General features: G+C 43.8%; 1 protein-coding gene across 1 annotated transcript in view; it reads right to left on the reverse strand.

The window, feature by feature from the left end:
• LOC120911917 (FYN-binding protein 1-like) overlaps positions 1-19,946 on the reverse strand; it is a 274,505-nt gene that overhangs the window by 165,268 nt on the left and 89,291 nt on the right. Inside the window, exon 2 of the mRNA XM_040322563.1 lies at positions 1,892-2,474. Within this exon, the coding sequence (XP_040178497.1) occupies positions 1,892-2,474 (583 nt within the window). The remainder of the gene's footprint in view (positions 1-1,891; positions 2,475-19,946) is intronic.

Genomic DNA, 19,946 nt, shown 5'->3' on the forward strand with positions numbered 1-19,946 from the left:
TAACTTCAAAGAACATAGTGGCGGCCAGCCCCTAAGAAGGCACCGGAGAGCCGGAGAAGAACCGGGGAGCGCGGAGAGCAGAGAAGAAGAGCGGAGAAGACCCCCGAAGTCAGAAGAAGACCCCCGGAGAGCGGAGAAGTCGGAAAAAGACCCTCGGAGCTGACTCATAAAAGATTTTACCCACATACTCATTCACATAGGGTGTGGGGGCGGGATCTGGGGGCCCCCTTATTAAAGGGGGCTCCCAGATTCCGATAAGCCCCCCACCTGCAGACCCTGACAACCAACGGCCAGGGTTGTAAGGGAAGGGGCCCTTGTCCTCATCAGTGCCCCCTTCCCCAAAGCAACCACCCCCCCATGTTGAGGGCATGCGGCCTGGTACGGCTCATGAGGGGGGGGGGTGCTCGTCCCCATCCCCTTTCCTGACCGACCGGGCTGGTGCTCGGATAAGGGTCTGGTATGGATAATTCTGTTTTTTCAGCGTGGGGGTTCCCCTTAAAATCCATACCAGACTAAAGGGCCCGGTATGCTCATGAAGGGGGAACAAATGCTGTTTAAAAAAAAAAAAATTGGCGTGGAGTTCCCCTTCATGCACAAGTCGTGTACAAGTCGCATGCCAAAGTCGGATCTGCTAATACGGAATTCGACTTTGATCCGACTTCAGAAAAAAAGTAATGCAGGAACTACTTTGAAGTCGGCATGACCTAAAGTTGTGCCAGTATGAATGGTAGTCATTGAAAATCATGAAGAATGACTTGTCATACGATTTTGCCGTCCAAAATTGTGCTACAAATCGTATAAGTGTGAAAGAGGACTTAGGCTCAGTCTTATACTTAGATTTGTAAACAGTTTTATAACTCACTGACCACAGCAATATAAAAAAAACATAATTTTCTTTATATGGGCTACAATTATTAGCTTTTTTGGGACAGTGGGGTAGATTCAGATAGATTAGCGGATCTTTAGATCCGTGTAATCTATCTAATTTACGATCCGCCGGTGCAAGTTTTTGAGGCTAGTGCTGTATTCAGAAAGCACTTACCTCAAAACTTGCGGCGGCGTATCGTAAATCCCCCGGCGGAATTCAAATTCCGCAGCTAGGGGGGGTGTACTATTTAAATCAGGCGCGCCCCGCGCCGATTTAACTGCGCATGCGCCACCGGCTAAATTTCTGAGCGTGCATTGCTCCAAATAACGTCGCTAGGATGTCATTGGTTTCGACGTGAGCGTAACTTGCGTCCGGCCGTATTCTGAATCGACTTACGCAAACAACCTAAAAATTTAAAACTTGGCGCGGGAACGATGGCCATACTTAACATAGGATACCCCTCACATAGCAGGGGTAACTATACGCCGGAAAAAGCCGAACGCAAGCGACGTAAAAAAAAAAAAGCGACGGGCGGGCGTTCGTTTCTGAATCGGCGGAACTCCTCATTTGCATATTCGTCGCGTACAAAAAACGAAACGCCACATAGCGGCCAGCGGGAGATTGCAGCCTAAGATCCGACGGTGTAAGTCACTTACACCTGTTGGATCTTAGGGAGATCTATGCGGAAACCTATTCTATGAATCAGCCGCATAGATCCGACCGTCGGAACTCGGAGATACGACGGCGTATCTCTATCTGAATCCGGGCCAATATCTCCACTGCAGATGCAACCAATACATTTTTATTTGCTTGAATATTTCAGGTTAATCTTATGGAAAATCATGCAATTCAGGATTACAAGCAATAATTTATAATTTGGAAAAAAACTACATGCATGTATTCATTTGTAATAAAAAATTATAATCTGTTTGTTTGCAATTGTGGTTCAATGACTAATTTGTAGTAAAAGTACTAGGGCAGACCCTATTACTCCCATGAATGTAATATTTAATTGATAAATACCTGCAAAACTTTTCATTGTGACATAATCACCACCAGAGTCCATGTCTGAGCTTGTAAATTTCTCCAGGTCTACAATTGGAGGGCGAGCTGGTTTCCTTGGCTTGAGCCCCAGAACAGCTTCACTTGGCAAAACTTTTAACCTTGGGGCGCTGGACTTTTCAAATTTTGCCTTATTAGTTGTTACCGCATTAGCATGAATATTTGCAGTATTTGAATAATGTGAAAAGTTCACAGATGGCTTTGGTACCGGTAAAGGTTTAATAACAGGCAATGAAGGCCTTTTTAAAGATGTTTCTTGATGGCTTGAAGAGTTACTTCGAAATGAGAAACTTTGATGTGATTGTAGATGATTCCCTGCAGTCTTGAAAGGGTCACTCTTGGGTGAATTTGCTAATTCTGGAGAAGATATCGCTTTAGGTACTGGCTTCTGGAAAAATCGGTCATTTGCAAGCTGAAGATTTGGTTTTGCTGGTATAACAGGCTTGGCTCCAGTTCGTGGATGCGTAATAGGCCTAGCACCAGGATTTTCTCCAAGCTCCCGCTGAAATTTTGATTGGATATTTTTAAAGCTGTCACGGTGCTCCTATAAAAAAAAAAAATTAAAAATTATTATACATATAATAGGTTGTTACAGTTATGCATGCAGTAACTGCCAATGGACTATTGTACAGGTGCAGTAAATATACCCCTCTCCCTCCCTTCCCCCCTCCCCCCCCTCTTATTTCCCCCTCCTCCTCTTCCCTCTCCCCGCCTCCCTTTTTCCTTTTTCTCTTTCTGCCTTCCCCCTTCCCTCCCCTTACACCCTTCCCTGCCCCTGCCCTGCCCAGCCCACTGATTCTATGGGGTTAAACATTCTCTTATATACATACATTATTTTATATTGCTTATTTACACCCAGACTCTCACGACCAACCATCCCCTTGCCCGCCACGGGGGGACCCCCCGTAGGCCGCCTGGTTCCGCGCATTATCAATTGACTCATTCGGTAAGCAACTATCAATGTTTTTTATCAATTATTACTGTATTGCTGATGTTTGTTACATATTCTTATTGCATTATTCTATAGATTGGCTGTCCTGACCAAGCGGCAACCCCGCAAAACTAGTCGACGTTGACCAATCAATGAATTGTACAATTATTTGTTTTGCAATTTTTATATATTAATAAACTTTTTTATATCATTATGTTTTATGCATATTTATCAGTACCGTGATAGTCCCCCCCAAACCATTGAGTGGGTAGCTCCAGGTCTAGCTTCAGCTACTAGCCCTTCGCCCCTACTCTCCCCCATTTTCTACAGTAAATATACCTCAGATTGTAGATTTAAGCATTGCTTTTTTTAATAACCTTTTCAACTAGTAATAAATGATTGTTCAGCTGATCATTTACTGATTTTATGCTGTCTAGATGTTTGAGTAAAAATTTCATTAGGAAATCCAGATATCAGCTCAGCAGCATTGCAGCATTTATATTTTGACTAATGTTAAAGTCATCAGTTTCAGTAATGGCGCGTACACACGATCGGTTCGTCTGATAAAAACGGTCTGATGGACCGTTTTCATCAGACGAACCGATCGTGTGTGGGCCCCATCAGTTTTTTTCCCATCGGTGAAAAAACATAGAACCTGTTTTAAAATTATCAGATGGTTAAAAAACCGATAGGAAAAAACGACCGTCTGTGGGGAAATCCATCGGTTAGAAATCAACGCATGCTCAGAATCAAGTTGACGCATGCTCGGAAGCATTGAACTTCATTTTTCTCAGCACGTCGTTGTGTTTTACGTCACCGCGTTCTGACACGATCGGTTTTTTAACTGATGGTGTGTAGGCAAGACTGATGAAAGTCAGCTTCATCGGATATCTGATGAAAAAATCCATCAGACCGTTTTCATAGGATGAACCGATCGTGTGTACAGGGCATTAGTGAACCTTGATACTTATGGGTACCTGAAACAGTCATTTCTGTTCCTTATCTTAATTCACACTTTTCGCACATTGAACATATTTGACACATTGCAAATGAAGATTTTGTATTAAAATGCTAATTTGCATACACTGAAATTTGCTCACTGCATCCAGTCTTCAATTTTAACTAAATATAGCGGACAAGAATGCCTACTAAATGTTAATGAATGCTATCACACGTGCCTGGATTTATGCTTTTTATACATTTTACCCTGATGAATAAAAGGCCAAGATTTTCTACACATGCTATAAACATAAATACAATAACTTGTTGGCATTTACTATCCAAGCTAAAGAGTATCTATGGTCAAAATTTTAAATCATATACAGTATTAACCTCCACATTGTATTGTAATTATTTATAGCCTACTCTTTCCATTTGCTCCTGGGCAGAATCATGTAAATTGTAACAGGCGCTGTTTCGCCAGCTGTCCTTTTTGAAACAGGCGCTGGAACGCATACGGGCATTCACGATGACATCATCGCCTGGCGCCATGATGCGTTCCAGCTTGGAACGCGTAAGTGCGTCTTATACGGCGCTCTATTCAAAATCTCACTGCAATGCACTACACCTGATCTCCTTCCTATAAAGATATGCATAGGAGATACAGGCGTGGTTCTATTATTGCCAGCCTTAGTGTCAGCTGTAGAGGCAGGCTTAGCCTGTCAGCTCAGCCATGCTGCTGTCCTTACTTCCTTTGCCGGAACATCGCTCCAGGAAACAACTACTTCTTTGCTGCTAAGACTTCCTACAACAACTGCATTGCTGGGAACTACCTTCATGCCATGAACATCTCACACTATGGACATTCCATCTCCTGCATAGAGATCTACAAACAGATAAGTTTATAGTTCTATAGGAAGATCTAATGCTAGTGATTCATCTATTACTATTGTACTATTACAAATACCGTGTGGATATTACTATATCTTCTGGGAGATAATAACGTGCTAAAGCTTACTGCAAAGGAGTATCTAAAAGGGACAGCTACCTCTAAATCATTATAGCAAGTTACCTCAAGTATGCTACTATAATTACCTGAGCTATACCACCTCTTATATTTGTGCATTGCTACATCTATAATTATAGCTCATGTCTACAACTATATTTACCTGAGCTATACTGCCTCTCATATTCTACTACAAATAAATACCTCAAGTATGCTACTATAATTACCTGAGCAATACTGCCTCTCATAAGCAATAGTATTACATCTACCAATTTACCTCAAATATGCTACTATAACTACCTGAGCTATACTGCCTCTCATATACAAGTACTACTACTCAATTAAGTACTTGTTATATGCAAGCTACAGTTGTTACTACAACTTCTATTACTACGTGCCCGACATGAGTACAAATCCTCGTAGGCCTCGTCCTAATTATTTGAACTTGTTCACTCTATTTTTTCTATGCTAGGGGTTGATGTTATTCCATAGCATCGCCCCTAGTGGCCTTAATACATCTCTACATGCCAAGGTGATATGATGTAGAGAACCCCCAAACTCCTGTTACGAGGAAAGACGCCTGGGGTCCCTTACTGATAATCACCTGCATGTAGTGGTGTATTGGGATATTGTCCTTGAACTAATTTTAAACGCTAAGCTCTGGTCGCATGCTGTAATTTGTCAATGCTTAGTAGCTCAACACCTTTCTTTATGTGACAGAGAGATGATGTATATATCCCCCAAACTCCTGTTGCGAGGAGTGACGCCTGGGGCCAAATACTGAGTTGTCGCATAGAGTATCGCATTGAATTCCTTGCTTCCGCAGTTGTGGTTCACTCTGTTCACCAGTGCTGTTAAGTAAATATACGTGTTTCTGCACTTCCGCCTGCAGGGGGCGTGCACACCGCCACCACCGGGCCACTTCTGCTGTGAATATTCACAGCAGAAGCCAATCTGTGGGTGCCGAGCACTCAATGTCCTCCGGCACCCGCTGATCATCAGTAATACACACAGAATTGGGATCTGCCTATGTAAACAAGGCAGATCACTGTTCTGACAGGGTAGAAGGAAAGCATTCTATGCTAAGTAGGGACTAGGATCCATCTCTTCCCAAAAACACTAGCTAGGCAAACAGTTAACCCTTTGATCGCCCCAGATGTTTAACCCCTTTCCATCCAGTGCCATTAGTACGGTGACAGTGCATATTTTTAGTACCTATCACTGAATTAGTGTCACTGGTTCCTGCAAAGTTTGTTATTGTCCAGTTGTCCATCGCAATATCACAGTCCAACCATCAGTAGCTAATCGCAGCCATTATTAGTATAAAAATAAATAAATAAAAATAAATAAATATTTCCCAGATTTGTAGACGCTATAACCTAAACCAATCAATATACGCTTATTGGGATTTATTTTTACCAAAAACATGTAGCAGAATACATACTGGCTTAAATTTATGAAGACATTTTTTTTTATTGGATGTGTTTTATAGCCGAAAATAAAAAAAATATATTTTTTTTCAAAATTGTCAGCTTATTTTGTTTATAGTGCAAAAAATTTTAAATGCAGTGGTGATCAATTACCACTGGGATAAAAATTACATCAATTGTATTTGGGTACAGTGTTTCACACGCAATTGTCAGTTAAAGTAACAAAGAGGTCAAGTGGTTAATATGAATGATCTTGAAGTTTAAAAATCTAACTTTTTAAAGACGCCATACATTTTTATATTATCAGCAATGTAAGAACAATACAGTATAGATCTAGTCTGCAGCAAATGGAGACCATTTGTAATGTGAAGCTAATCGTCCTTATGTCCATGGATAGCATTGAGCTGATTGTTCGTGCAGAACACAAAACTCCTGTAGAAGCAGCGATTTTTAATCCATGTGTGCATGGAGCCTAAAACGTATCTTGATGTGTACCCTCCCGTTTGGCAAGTTATTTCCCAATGTATAAAATTTCAAAAAAAGTGCAGTGCTTGACAGCGATAAATGAATGTCCATGTTTTAAAGTGGATGTAAACACTCTCCTACACCCAGTGAAGTGAACCGCCTCAGATGATACAGAGATATAAAAAGTCTCCCTACATAAGTCTTACATCTATATCTGCTGTCTTCAGCTTTATATATTCTTTAGAAAGTGAACATCATGTTAGAATTTTTACTTCCTCTTTCAGCAGTGGGAGGGGAGTCTTGGCATACACTGTGTGACAGCTGATTGGATGAAAGGCATACACCCCCACTCCACAAAGGCAGTGGAACGAAGATACTTGCAGAGCTTGCTGTGAAAAGATCAGCTCTCTGCTAATCTATTTATAGCAACCTCCCTGACACAAATTTTCAGCTGATTTTATCTCCTTTGTCGGAGAGCTTGTCAGAATCAATTATACACACTTAAACAGAAAGTGCTCCACAGTGCTCATACTCCATAGTGTCCCTTCATCATTCAATGCATTCAACAGATGACAAGTAATCACAAGCCTTGAATTGCTGTTATGAAGTTAGGTGACATCATATCCAGAACTCTGGGTGACTTATCAGATTCCACTGGGGACTGAAACTGTGCAAAAAAAGCTCACGGGAAGCTAAGGGAAGTCAAAATTATGCTCATATAGTTTAGCATTTATTAAAATTCAAGGTACATGGGGGGGAGCGTGGCCAGCGGCAGAGCTTGATGGCTGCATTCTAACTGAGCTCTGTGTTCAGAGGCTTCTAATAGCAGATAGAAGCTCAAGCTACTAAAATCGGACACAAAAGTACCTACAACCTCTGGGTCCGATTTTGGCGACATCTGAGGATGATGTCGTGGATGATGAAACAAGTCAGTGGGGCCATACGACCACCAGTATTGACGTCAGCATGTCTTTCGGGGACACCACTGTTACTATTGCTGGAAAGCTGAGCTCAGTGTGGTAGGAGACACCACTGTGATCTCCGTGTGGTTACAATAACCATATGCCTGTTTATATTTTTGTTTTTGTAAGTGCAAGTCCTAAAAGGGGGTGTTATTGTGATTACAATAAATTATGTTACTGGTATTACGCTATGGAGTTTCCTTCTTTTGTTTTAGAAGGTGCCCATTAGCGTGTGATCCACCCTCTTGGCTCTAATAGGATGTGAAAGGAACCATCCAGAGAGATTGTCCAAGCAAGGTTCTGGTGTTTATGTGCATTACCTAGTACATTATGGTAAGAGTCTTATCTAAAGGGGAACTCTTTACCCCCCTCTTTTCACGTGTTTTCATCTCAAGTGTGGAATCTAAATATAATTTGTATTCGCTCACTATACATATCGTAGAGCTAACATAGCACTCATTTGTGGCTTGTTTTGGACTGTCCTTATATGTATGCACTTTAAGAAAGCACACTTTATTATTGTAGTGTGTTTTTGTTGTGTAATGCTGTTTTTATGTTTGTTTGATTTAAAGTTAAAGGTCACAGACCAAGAAGACAGGGCTAGACATAATAATATTAAATTCCGTGGCATCCCAGAAAATGTCAAAAATAAAGCCCTCTCATATATCAGAGAGTCTGCCTCATAACGTGATTGCAAGAATTCACTATTATCACATTAAAGAACAATTAATGCAATTTGCTCATCAAAACCCTCCACTCCCAGACCCATATGCGACTATTGTACTTTTCTCAGACCTCTCTCAGGCTATCATAATGGCACACAGGAACCTATACTACATCACCAAGATTTTACACAATCACAAGATCATAAATAAATGGGGATTTCCTACTATACGAATGACTGACAGAAATAACACTTCTTACACAATTTACCTGGGGTCTTCTACCTGAAGATGAAGCTAATGTCATGGATAAATATCCAACAGGAAAGATCAACCAGCAAAGGTACAATACTCCTGGCTGACTAAAGGATAACTCCTGTTCCCTGATATCAGTTGAAAAAGAATGAATCCTTCGGGTCACTAAGCCTCTGAAGCTTTCATGTGTTGCCGTTTTGTTTAATTTTACATACCCTTTGTCAGTAACAGGTGTGACCTGAACTGTGTGGACTGCAACAGAGGGAACCAAACACATTTAAAGTGAAGGATAAAGTTTATTAAGAAAAGTGAATACAAATAAACAAACCTCCAATACCAAACTGTCTACAGCAAAAAACAACAAGACGGTGACCTACAAACAATAGACTAAGTAAGAACAATAGAAGGGGAATACCGGAATCATAAACGTAGCCAGGCCAGGGTGATACACAGGAGATCGGCAGATGGGGCAAGGAGCAAGACAGGACATGGAGAAGGTGGACGGAATCAGGCTGTGGGGCAGGGATACAGGATAACAGGTGAAACCTTTCCTGACAGTACCCCCCCTCAAAGGAGCGACCTCCGCACGCTCCAACTAGTTGTAACTGTAAACAGTCCATGGCATCAAGCCGGAAAACGGGCAGAGGCAAATCAAGTTGGGCATGTAATAAGTCCATGGTATCAAGTCGGACAACCGGCGGAGGCACATCAAGCTGGGCAGCGGGCACATTAAGCTGGGCAGCGGGCACTTCAAGTTGGGCAGTGGGCACTTCAAGCTGGGCAGAGGGCATCGAATCATCTGACTGGAGAACAGGTGCTGGAACATCAGACCGAACAGCAGGCACTGGAACATCAGGCCGGGCATCAGGAACTGGATCATCAAACCGGACAACAGGTACTGGAACATCAGGGCGGGCATTGAGAACTGGATAATCAGGCAATGGGTCATCAAACTGGACAGAAGACACTGGAACATAAGACTGCGCAGTGGGCACTGGAACATCAGGCTGGGCAGCAGACTGGACAGCAGGCAGAGGCACTGGAACATCAGGTCGAGTGTCAGGAATTGGATTCTTAAGCCGGACATCGGGCATCAGATCAGACCGGACATCAGGCACTGGAACATCAGGCCGGTCAGCAGACCTGATGGCAGCCAGAGGTACTGAAACATCAGGCCAGACAGAGGGTACAGGAACATCAGGCCGGACATCAGAAACTGGAACATCGAACTGGGCATCATGCATCAGATCATCAGACTGGACAGCAGGCTTCGGGTCGTCTGGCTGGGCAGCAGGCTCTGGGCCATCTGGCTGGGCAGCAAATACTGAAGCATCGGGCTGGACAGCAGGCAGAAGGTTGGCAGGGTTAGGTGGGTCATCAATTTCAGGATCAGCTGGCATGGAGACAGACTGGACCTGGTAGCAGGCTGGAGCGGATCGGCTGGTGTGGAAAAAAGGCTGGAGCAGATTGGCTGGTGTGGAGGCAGATTGGGATAATGGCAGGATTGTATGGGTTGGGTAAAACTTCTGTTTCTTCTTTGGTTTAGCCACTGAAGTTCTGTAGGTGACTACAGGGCTGTGTATATAAGGGGTGTAGCAGGTTGAAGAGAAGGGCTGGAATGCAGTAAGGAAAAGGGAGCAGTGACTAGGGGAAGTTTTTGTGGGGTTGTTGCAGGCAGTAGGGAAGAGGCAGATGGATTAAAGGCAGGATAAGTACAGCGGGTAGAAACAGGGTATTGATATTTGGTTGGAAGCAGAGTATATTGGGCTGAGACTGAGGTTGCCGTGGGTGATGGGGAAAGACGTTTGGGCAGATGGGTGTCTAATAGCAGGGATGGATTGTTGCGAGTTGACTGAGGCTGAGTGCAATAGATCTGACCATGCCTGTAGTACAGGCTGAACAAAAGTCGGCTCACATACTGCCTGTCTAACCAGGGACCACACTGCATTAATACAATCTGACAACACCTGCTGAGAACATGAGGAATAATGCTCAACGAAGGAAACTGGGTCATCCTCTAACAACCATACCAGAGACTCAACTTGGCCAAAACTAGGGGGAGAAAAGTCATCACTGCCGGAGTGGAGTGCAGGACAGGGCTAGCGCTGCACACACTTGGATTAAAGGCTGAACATCCCCAAACAGCATATAGCCCTGATCAACTAGGGAATTAGCTAATCGGATACTCTCTAGTAGCTGGTCCACTCTTTCAATGTCTGGCAGCAATATTCACCATCATGGCGCCAGCAGAGAATAATAAACAATTTCATCAAAATTCATTTCAGCAAAACCAACAGAACCAGGATGTTTCCTCTGTGAAGCCACTTCTGGTCAGGGATGTCCTTGGTATCTGTCAGTAACAGGTGAAAAAGAATGAATACTTCGGGTCACTTAAGCCTCTAAATCTTTTGTGTGTTGCTGACTCATTTCATTTTACATGCCCCCTGTCAGTAACAGGTGTGACCAGAACTGTGTGGACTGCAACAGAGGGAACCAAACGCATGTAAAGTGAATAATAAAGATTATTAAGAAAAGTGAATACAAATAAACAAACCTCCAATACCAAACTGTGTACAAGAACAAGACGATGACCTACAAACAACAATAGACTAACAAGTAAGAACAATAGAAGGGGCAAGGAGCAAGACAGGACAGGAAGAAGGTGGATGGAATCAGGCTGTGGGGCAGGGATACAGGATAACAGGGTCACAGGAGGGACAGGATCAGGATAAGGTACAGGTTCACAGGATCACAGGTACAGGTACAGGATCACAGGTTCAGATCAGGGTTTAAGGGCAATACCAAGGCAGTGAGTGTAATCATCAGCCGGGTATATATACACACACCTGATCGCAGGAGGTGATGTCAGCTCCACACTGCCAGGAGACATCCGCTGGTGGAAATCAGTACTGCAGCCCAAAGATCTAACAGTGCCACCAGCAGGTGAAACCTTTCTTGACAGCCCCTTAGTTACAGTGCAAAAGTTACTGCACCCAAGAGTTGTACGACAACTCTTCTCATTTAGGTGTCCGTTTATGAAGCAGTGAAATCTATTCACTGCTTCGTTCTCCAGCATTCACAGTGAAGATTTTTCTCCTCTGTGTGCCTGTTTATAAAGCCGAGAAGATCGCTTCACCCTTGGAGGAGTTAAGCGATCTACCAACGCTTCTAACAGTGGAGAACGGCCCCTGATACTGGAATCTCGTGAGACTTTACGAGATTACAGTACCAGAAATTCACAGAAAAACCGAGATGTCAGTTTATTGAGCAGTGATAAATTATCACAGCTCATTACACTGACAGACCGCTTGGTTAATGTCATTAAAATAACGAGTCCCCCTGCATAATATATATATGTATACACACACACATGTTGTATATACATGTATATACACACACTTTATATATATATACATGTACACTATGGCCCGGATTCACAAAGCACTTACGCCGACGTATCTCGAGATACGCCGCGTAAGTGCAAATATGCGCCGTCGTATCTATGCGCCGTGCCCACAAACCGAGATACGCCTAAAAATAGGCTTCATCCGAGCAACGTAACTTGCCTACGCCGGCGTATTGTGGGCGCATATTTAAGCTGGACGCAAGTGGCGCTCCCATTGATTTCCTATTCAAATATGTAAATGAGGGAGATACGTCGGTTCACGAAAGTACTTGCGCCCGGCACATAATATACGCGGTTTGCGTAAGTCGTACGTCCGGCGTAAAGTTATTCCCCATATAGGAGGCGCAACCCATGCAAAGGTATGGACCAGGGAACACAAGCCGTTGTATCTTATGTCGTTTACGTTGTACGTGAATATGACTAGGCGTAGGTTACATTCACATCGTAGGCAGTGATCCGTCGTATCTTAGGGAGTAGTTCCGATGTGATTCTGAGCATGCGCAGTGGGATGCGTCCACGGGACGGCACATGCGCCGTTCGTTATTCGTATCTTTATGGCGCTCACTTCCACTTACGACGACTTACGCCTAGGAAACCCAGCGCAGATTTGGCAGCACTGGCTTTGTGAATCCAGTGCTTGCCCCTCTGCGCTACGTCGGCGTAGCGTATATGAGATACGTTACGGCGGCATAAATATGCGCCTATGTATGTGAATCCGGGCCATTATATATATGTATGTACTGTATATATATGTATACTCATAAATATTACAGGGGGGCATGGTTACAGTGTTGGGGGGTCTGAACGAGGCAGAAGGAAGTTAAAAATCTTCCTCCTTCCTCCTCAGAACCCCCGGGATTCCCTCCTAACTCCCCGCTTCACAAGCTCTGAGATGGTGAATCGGGGAATGTGAATTCTGACTCAGATCACCAGTGAAGCTCTCAGATCACAGCTTCATAAACTGGCCGTTACTGTGTCAGTCTATGAGGATTCTCTGTGTGTGTAGATAATTGGCAGGAGAACAAGTTCAAACACTTCTCCCCCCCGATTATCTCTGTTTCATAAACTGTTTATGGGCTGTGATCGGTGGTGATCCCTGGGATCACCGCTGTTCACTGCTTCATAAACAGACACCTTTATCTGTTATCAGTTTTTCCTAGGGTTGTCCCGATACCACTTTTTTAAAGTGGTTGTAAACTCTTTTTTTGACTTTTACCTACAGGTAAGCCTATAATAAGGCTTACCTGTAGGTAAGGAGAATATCTCCTAAACCTGTACAGTTTAGGAGATATTCCCCTCGCAATGCGCCGCTGATTGCAGCGGCGCATGCGCAGGGGGGATTCTCGGCTAAAGGACCGGCAGCCGCCGGACCTCGCCGCTCCAGCCAATCACAGCGCTGGAGCGGCGATACCCGGAAGACACGCCAGGCAAGAGGACATCTCGCTCGGCGTGGACCAGGTAAGTTCCTCTCACCTCGTTCCGAGGTAAGTATTTCATAATGAGCTAATATGCGGTGCATATTAGCTCATTATGGCTTTTCCTTTGCAGGAGTAAAAAAAAAAAAAAAAATTTTATGCGGGTTTACAACAAGTACCGATACTTTTTTTCATGTACTCGCCGATACCGAATACCGATACTTTTTTTTAAATGCAGCCATGTCTCCCCCCAAATGCAGCTTTGTGTCTCCCAAATGCAGCCGTGTGTCCCCCAAATGCAGCTTTGTGTCTCCCAAATGCAGCTTTGTGTCTCCCAAATGCAGCCGTGTGTCCCCCAAATGCAGCTTTGTGTCTCCCAAATGCAGCTTTGTGTCTCCCAAATTCAGATTTGTCTGTGTCCCCCCCCCCCCCCCCCCAAATGTAGCTTTGTGTGGGTCTCATCATCTTTATCATTATTATTTTACCTTAATGGCCAATATTATTGTCACTAACATAAATTTCATACTCTATCCTTATTACTAACCTTATTATTATTTTGCAATCAATTTAATTGTTACAAACATTATCATTGGATATGATTTTAACATAATGATTTCCATTTTTTACCATTAATAATATTTCCAAATAGAGATGGTGAATCTCTACAGCAGGGGCTCGTTCCCTACTCTATCCAAAACAAAAGCAAAAGGTTTCATAAATGCTAGTTTAAAGGTCATGAAGATTTCTTCCCCTCCCTCGTAAACCACAGCTTCTCCACTATTGTTATGTAAACCCCTTATGGTATATCTAAAAGCATCAGGAGGTACTTTTACTTGTCAAATAAACTTTGGATCGCGTTTACTGTATTTCCAAAAAATAAATCTTACAAGAAACCCATCTGGCATGTTTATTTTTAGCATTTAAAAATTATAGGGTTGATTTACAAAAAAAATAGGTTGTTCTCTGAGCAAAGTGAATAATTACCCTTCAAAGTGAAAGAAAAAAAACATATTTTAGTGTCCCTTTGACATGACTGGATATTCAAACTGAACACAGAATCACTAAGCTATTGAAATATTCACATTGCAAAGTTTGGTTGCCATTTGTCCTTGTTTACTGGGGACAATCCCCATTTTGAGAGGTCTGTCCTCAGCAAACAAACATTCCCAATTGCAGTCATATGCAGACATATTGCTTTTAGATCCCAACTCATTCCAAAATGGAAGCAACTGCCATTAAAAAACCTGGAGCTGTCAGGCTGAGATCACTATAGTTCCGTCTAGTTCGGCGCTCGGGGAACATTACAGCTTTCATTTGAATAGCTGGGTGTTCCACGCCGCAGGTCATCATAGCCCCTCCCCCTTGTCCAGGCACTTTGATAGACAGACCACCCGTCCAATCCTGGGACGGGTGGTCTGTCTATCAAAGTGCCCGGACAAGGGGGGGGGGCTATGATGACGCACAGCGGGGAACACACAGCTATTCAAATGAAAGCTGTAATGTTCCCTGAGCACCAAACAACTAGGCGGCGGCAGCGGCATGAGGTCTCCTCTAGTGGTATGTTATACATACCCGAGGACTTCTCTGCTCTCCGCCTTCCGATCCCGCCTCCTCTCCGCCTTCCGATCCCGCCTCCTCTCCGCCTTCCGATCCCGCCTCCTCTCCGCCCCCTCAGTCTCCTCTCGGTCTCCTCTCCGACCGCTCCCCGCCCCCTCTCCGCCCCACTCAGGAGAAAAAAATAATAAAGTATAGGGGGAAGCATCGGGAGCATTTGCACGAGCACAAGTATTTGCGCAAATGCTCAGTATCGGTCCCGATACCGTACAACCCTATCGGAACAACCCTAGTTTTCACCTAACCCTCTTTTTTTTGGAAGTTGCTGGAATACCAAAATCCATATTGGTGAAAGATATATTGGTCACTTAAACAAAAGTTTTATTCGTTCATAACCTTTTATCAACATGGTACAACTTAAAATGGCTGTTAACCTCCCTGGCGGTATGATTCTGTCTGGAATTACGTACCAAAAGCGGTACAATTATTTTGCAAGGAAATTTGGCGTTTTATACTGTAGGCCTGTAATTCTTAGGAATAACTCACTTAAATCTGACCAAACAAGAGTCTTGTAGGCATCCCGGGTATGATTTTTTTTTAAAAACAAAATTATAAATTATAATATAATAAATAATTATAAATAATTATAAAAAATAATAATATAATTATAATAAAAAATATTCAATAATGTAATCAACTCAAAATCACTGAAATTTGCTCAGTTGCAGAATTGTCGCTGTCATTACTTTTATTTTTTTATGACGAATTTCCCCACAAATCGCTATCGCACAATTCTGCAAGTGATTATAATTTATTATCGCTGTTTTCTAGCTGATCTAAAACCATTTTTGACATAAAGGGACACTTTTGGACAATCTACAGTTTGCAGGGAGAAAGAACAGTTTTTATTATATAAAAGAACATGTAGGGCACTGGACAGACCACTAGGGACAAGGGGGGTGTGTATTTTTTACATACAGTACTGTAATCTGTAAGATTACAGTATACTGTATGTATTGTGTTTGTTTACTTTTTTGAATTTGGCGCCGTTCTCCGCTCCCGTGCGACGTAACGTCGCAGGGAACGGAGATCGGCGGCACACGGGGAGACTGTGAATCGAGCGAGGAGGACCCGCTCGCTCACACAGCGGGGTGGCATCGCTGGATCCAGGGACAAGGTAAGTAACTTGCCTGTGGATTCAGCGAGCAGGTAAGCCGCGCCGCTGCACACTCTGCACGTCCACCCCGAGCGTGACTCGGGGATACCGATTTTAGCATTAAAAATCCACCCCGAGTCACGCTCGGGTTTACCGCTAAGGGGGTTAAGCCACTCTTACCTGTATACACCATCTGCATTGCTTCCTATTGTAGTGTCCCCCTCTGTGTGTGATTTATAGAAATAAATTCTGCAAATACCTAATTTCACAGCCGAGATTGCATCACATGACCAGGCAGCTTTCTCCTTTTCTCCTCTGAGATTCCCCTGCTGACGTCAGTCTGGAGGTGAGGAAGAGGAGAGAGCTGACTGGTCATGTGTTCGCAATCTCAGCTCTTAAATTAGGTATTTACAGCATTTATATTTATAAATCATTTACAGAGGGGGACACTGCAATGGGTGGTAGTGCTGATGGTGTATGCAGGTTAGTGTTATGAGAGTTATGAGAGTGTTAGTGTTACCTCCACTCGGGCCAAAGGGCCCAAAGGGCCAGATCCACAAAAGGGATACGACGGCGTATCTGCTGATACGCCGTCGTATCCCTGTTTCTAACTATGCGGCTGATTCATAGAATCAGTTACGCATAGCTAGTCCTAAGATCTGACAGGTGTAATGGACTTACACTGTCGGATCTTAGGATGCAGTACCGCGGCCGCCGCTGGGGGCATTTCTCGTTGAAATCCAGCGTCGGGTATGCAAATTAGCACTTACGGAAGTCCACAAAGCTTTTTCCCTTCGTTAAGTCTCCGTAAGTGTTAGTTTGCCGTCGCAAAGATAGGGCTACTTTTACAAAGTGTAAATTTAGTACATCATGTAAAAGTATACCTGTCTTTCCCGCGTCGCTGTCAAATTTATTTTTAAAAAAATGTTTTTCCCGCCGCATCTCTTTTTTACCCGTCGCGATTCACAAAACTCAGCGCAACGTAACGTAACGCAAAGCACGTCGGGAAAATAGCGTCGGGAGCATGCGCAGTACGTCCGGCGCGGGAGCGCGCCTAATTTAAATGGGACTCGGATTTAAGTTACACCGCTGCAAATTTCCAGGTAAGTGCTTTGTGGATCGGGCACTAACTTGTGTAATTTACGGCGGTGTAACTTAAATCACAAAAGTTACGTTGCGCCCGCTGGTTGTGGATCTGGCCCAAAATTAGTAAGACGACTTAAAAATTTTGATCCTGAAGATGAACCATCAATCCCTGTAGAAATTTAGAATACATTTTTTTCCTCTAACAGAGATCATAATGCTAAAGGTATATCCTTTTTTTTTATAATTTTACAGTTTTTATTTTCCATTGATATAAAGAGTATTAATGTGCTCAAGTGGGAAAAAAATCTCTCCCAAACCTTCTCATGGGAGTCCTGGCATACAGCCATTAAAATAAACCAATCTGCAACATCTTGGGGCTGATTTACCAAGCCTTTGCTCCATTAATTCATGGAGCAAAGGCAGGAGTAAAAGCCGTTTTGTCATTTACTAAAGAAATACGCTGGTAGAGCAGCGTATTTCTTTATTTACTATAATGCCTAGTGCGCCCAGGAGAGGGCGCATGGTGCGCCTCTATAGACCTGGCGCACAGCATTTAGAAATGTAAATAGAAAGGGTTTGGGAGAGAGTTTATTAGGGGGGGGGGATGTGGGGAAGTGTAGTGACGTGTTTGTTTAAGCTTTCCGGGCCGAATTGAAAGTGAAAGTGATTTTTATGAAAACGAGCCGTATGCCTGCAAGTACGCCAAAACATCAGGGAGGTTTATTTGTGTACTGCGCATGCGTACGCAGAAATTTCGAAGTTTCACGTACGCCGTCTCACTACGCCGGCAAAATCTAGATAAATATCAAGCTGCATTTGCGTGACTTGAGGCGGCGCACGTGAAAGCCCAAACCGTTTTCAGCTTGCGCTGACCATGAAGGGGAACTCCGCACCAAATTTCAAACAAAAAAACGGCGCGGGTTCCTCTGCAGTGGCACATTAGATCCTTCGGTTTGGTCTGGATCATAAGGGGAAAAATTACGCTGAAAAAAAAAACAGCGTGGCGGTTCCCCCAAGATCCATACCAAACCCTTATCCAAGCACGCAGTCTGGCCAGACAGGAATTGGGATGGGGACGAGCGAGCGCCCCCCTCCTGAGCCGTACCAGACCGCATGCCCTCAACATGGGGAGGATGTCCCCATGTTGATGGGGACAAGGGCCTCATCCCCACAACCCTGGCCGGTGGTTGTGGGGGTCTGCGGGCAGGGGGCTTATCGAAATCTGAAAGACCCCCTTAACAAAGTGGACCCCCAGATCCCCGCCCCCCCCTGTGTGAAATGGTAATGGGGTACATTGTACCTCTACCATTTCACCAAAAAAAAGTGTCCAAAATGAAAAAAAATACAATAGCCAATTTTTGACAATTCCTTTATTAATATCTTCTTTCCGCGCTTCTTCTTCTTCTTCCATCTTTTTCTGATTTCCTTCGGGTTTCTTCCTCCATCTTCTTCTTCATCTGCTTCTTTCTTGGGTCTTCTCATCCGCATCTTGACCGGCTTCTTCTTCCATCTTCTCCTTCCGTCGGCCTTCTCATCCGCATCTTGCTTCTTCTTCCCCGGACGCTGCGCTTGAAATTGAAGTCCCCGCCGTGTGACGCTCCTGTGACCCCGCCCCCTCTGACGCCACAGGTAAAGTCATAAGAAAGTCCCCGTGTGGGACATGTGCATCAGAGGGGGGCAGGGTCACAGAGCGTCACACGGCGGGAGCTTCAATTGGAAGCTCGTCCGCATCTTGCACGGCTTCTTCTTCCCCGGACGCTGCGCTTGAAATTGTTTGCTGTCCGGTGAATGCCTGTGGCCGTGGGCTAATTTTTGGGGCCTGTAATGGCCGACACTTACTTCTGTATCTGTTGAATGCCTAATGTACCACCAGCCACAGAATACAAAGTTGTTTGCTGTTCGGTGAACGCCTGTGGCCGTGGGCTAATTTTTGGGGCCTGTAATGGCCGACACTTACTTCTGTATCTGTTGAATGACTAATGTACCACCAGCCACAGAATACAAAGTTGTTTGCTGTCCGGTGAACGCCTGTGACTGTGGGCAAATTTTTGGGACCTGTAATGGCCGACACTTACTTCTGTATTCGTTGAATGCCTAATGTACTACCAGCCACAGAATACAAAGTTGTTTGCTGTCCGTTGAACGCCTGTGGGCTAATTTTTTGGGCATGTAATGGCCGACACTTACTTCTGTATCCGGTGAATGCCTATTGTACCACCAGCCACAGAATACAAAGTTGTTTGCTGTCAGGTGAACACCTGTGGCCGTGGGCTAGTACTATATGTACTCTCAAAGTACCTGAGCTATATTGCCTCTCATACGCAATTAATACTTGTTACTACTAATACTATATGTACTCTCAAAGTACCTGAGCTATATTGCCTCTCATACATTTCTATTAGTTGCCAGTACAACTTGTATATTATACGTGTATCCTCAAAGTACCTGAGCTACACTATCTCTCGTATGCAATTAATACTTGTTACTACAAATACAATTTACTACGTGCTTGACAGAAGTATAAAATACTTATAGGCCTTTTCCTAATTGTTGAACATGTTCGCTTTAACTTTTCTATGCTAGGGTTTGATGCTATTTCATAGCATCTCCCCTAGTGGCCTAAATACATCTCTACATGCTAAGGTTGATATGATGTAGAGAACCCCCAAACTCCTGTTGCTAGGAGTGACGCCTGGGGTCCCTTACTGATAATCACCTGCATGTAGTGGTGTATTGGGACATTGACCTT

Source organism: Rana temporaria, chromosome 1 (genome assembly GCF_905171775.1).
Source record: "Rana temporaria chromosome 1, aRanTem1.1, whole genome shotgun sequence".
NCBI lineage: Eukaryota > Metazoa > Chordata > Amphibia > Anura > Ranidae > Rana > Rana temporaria.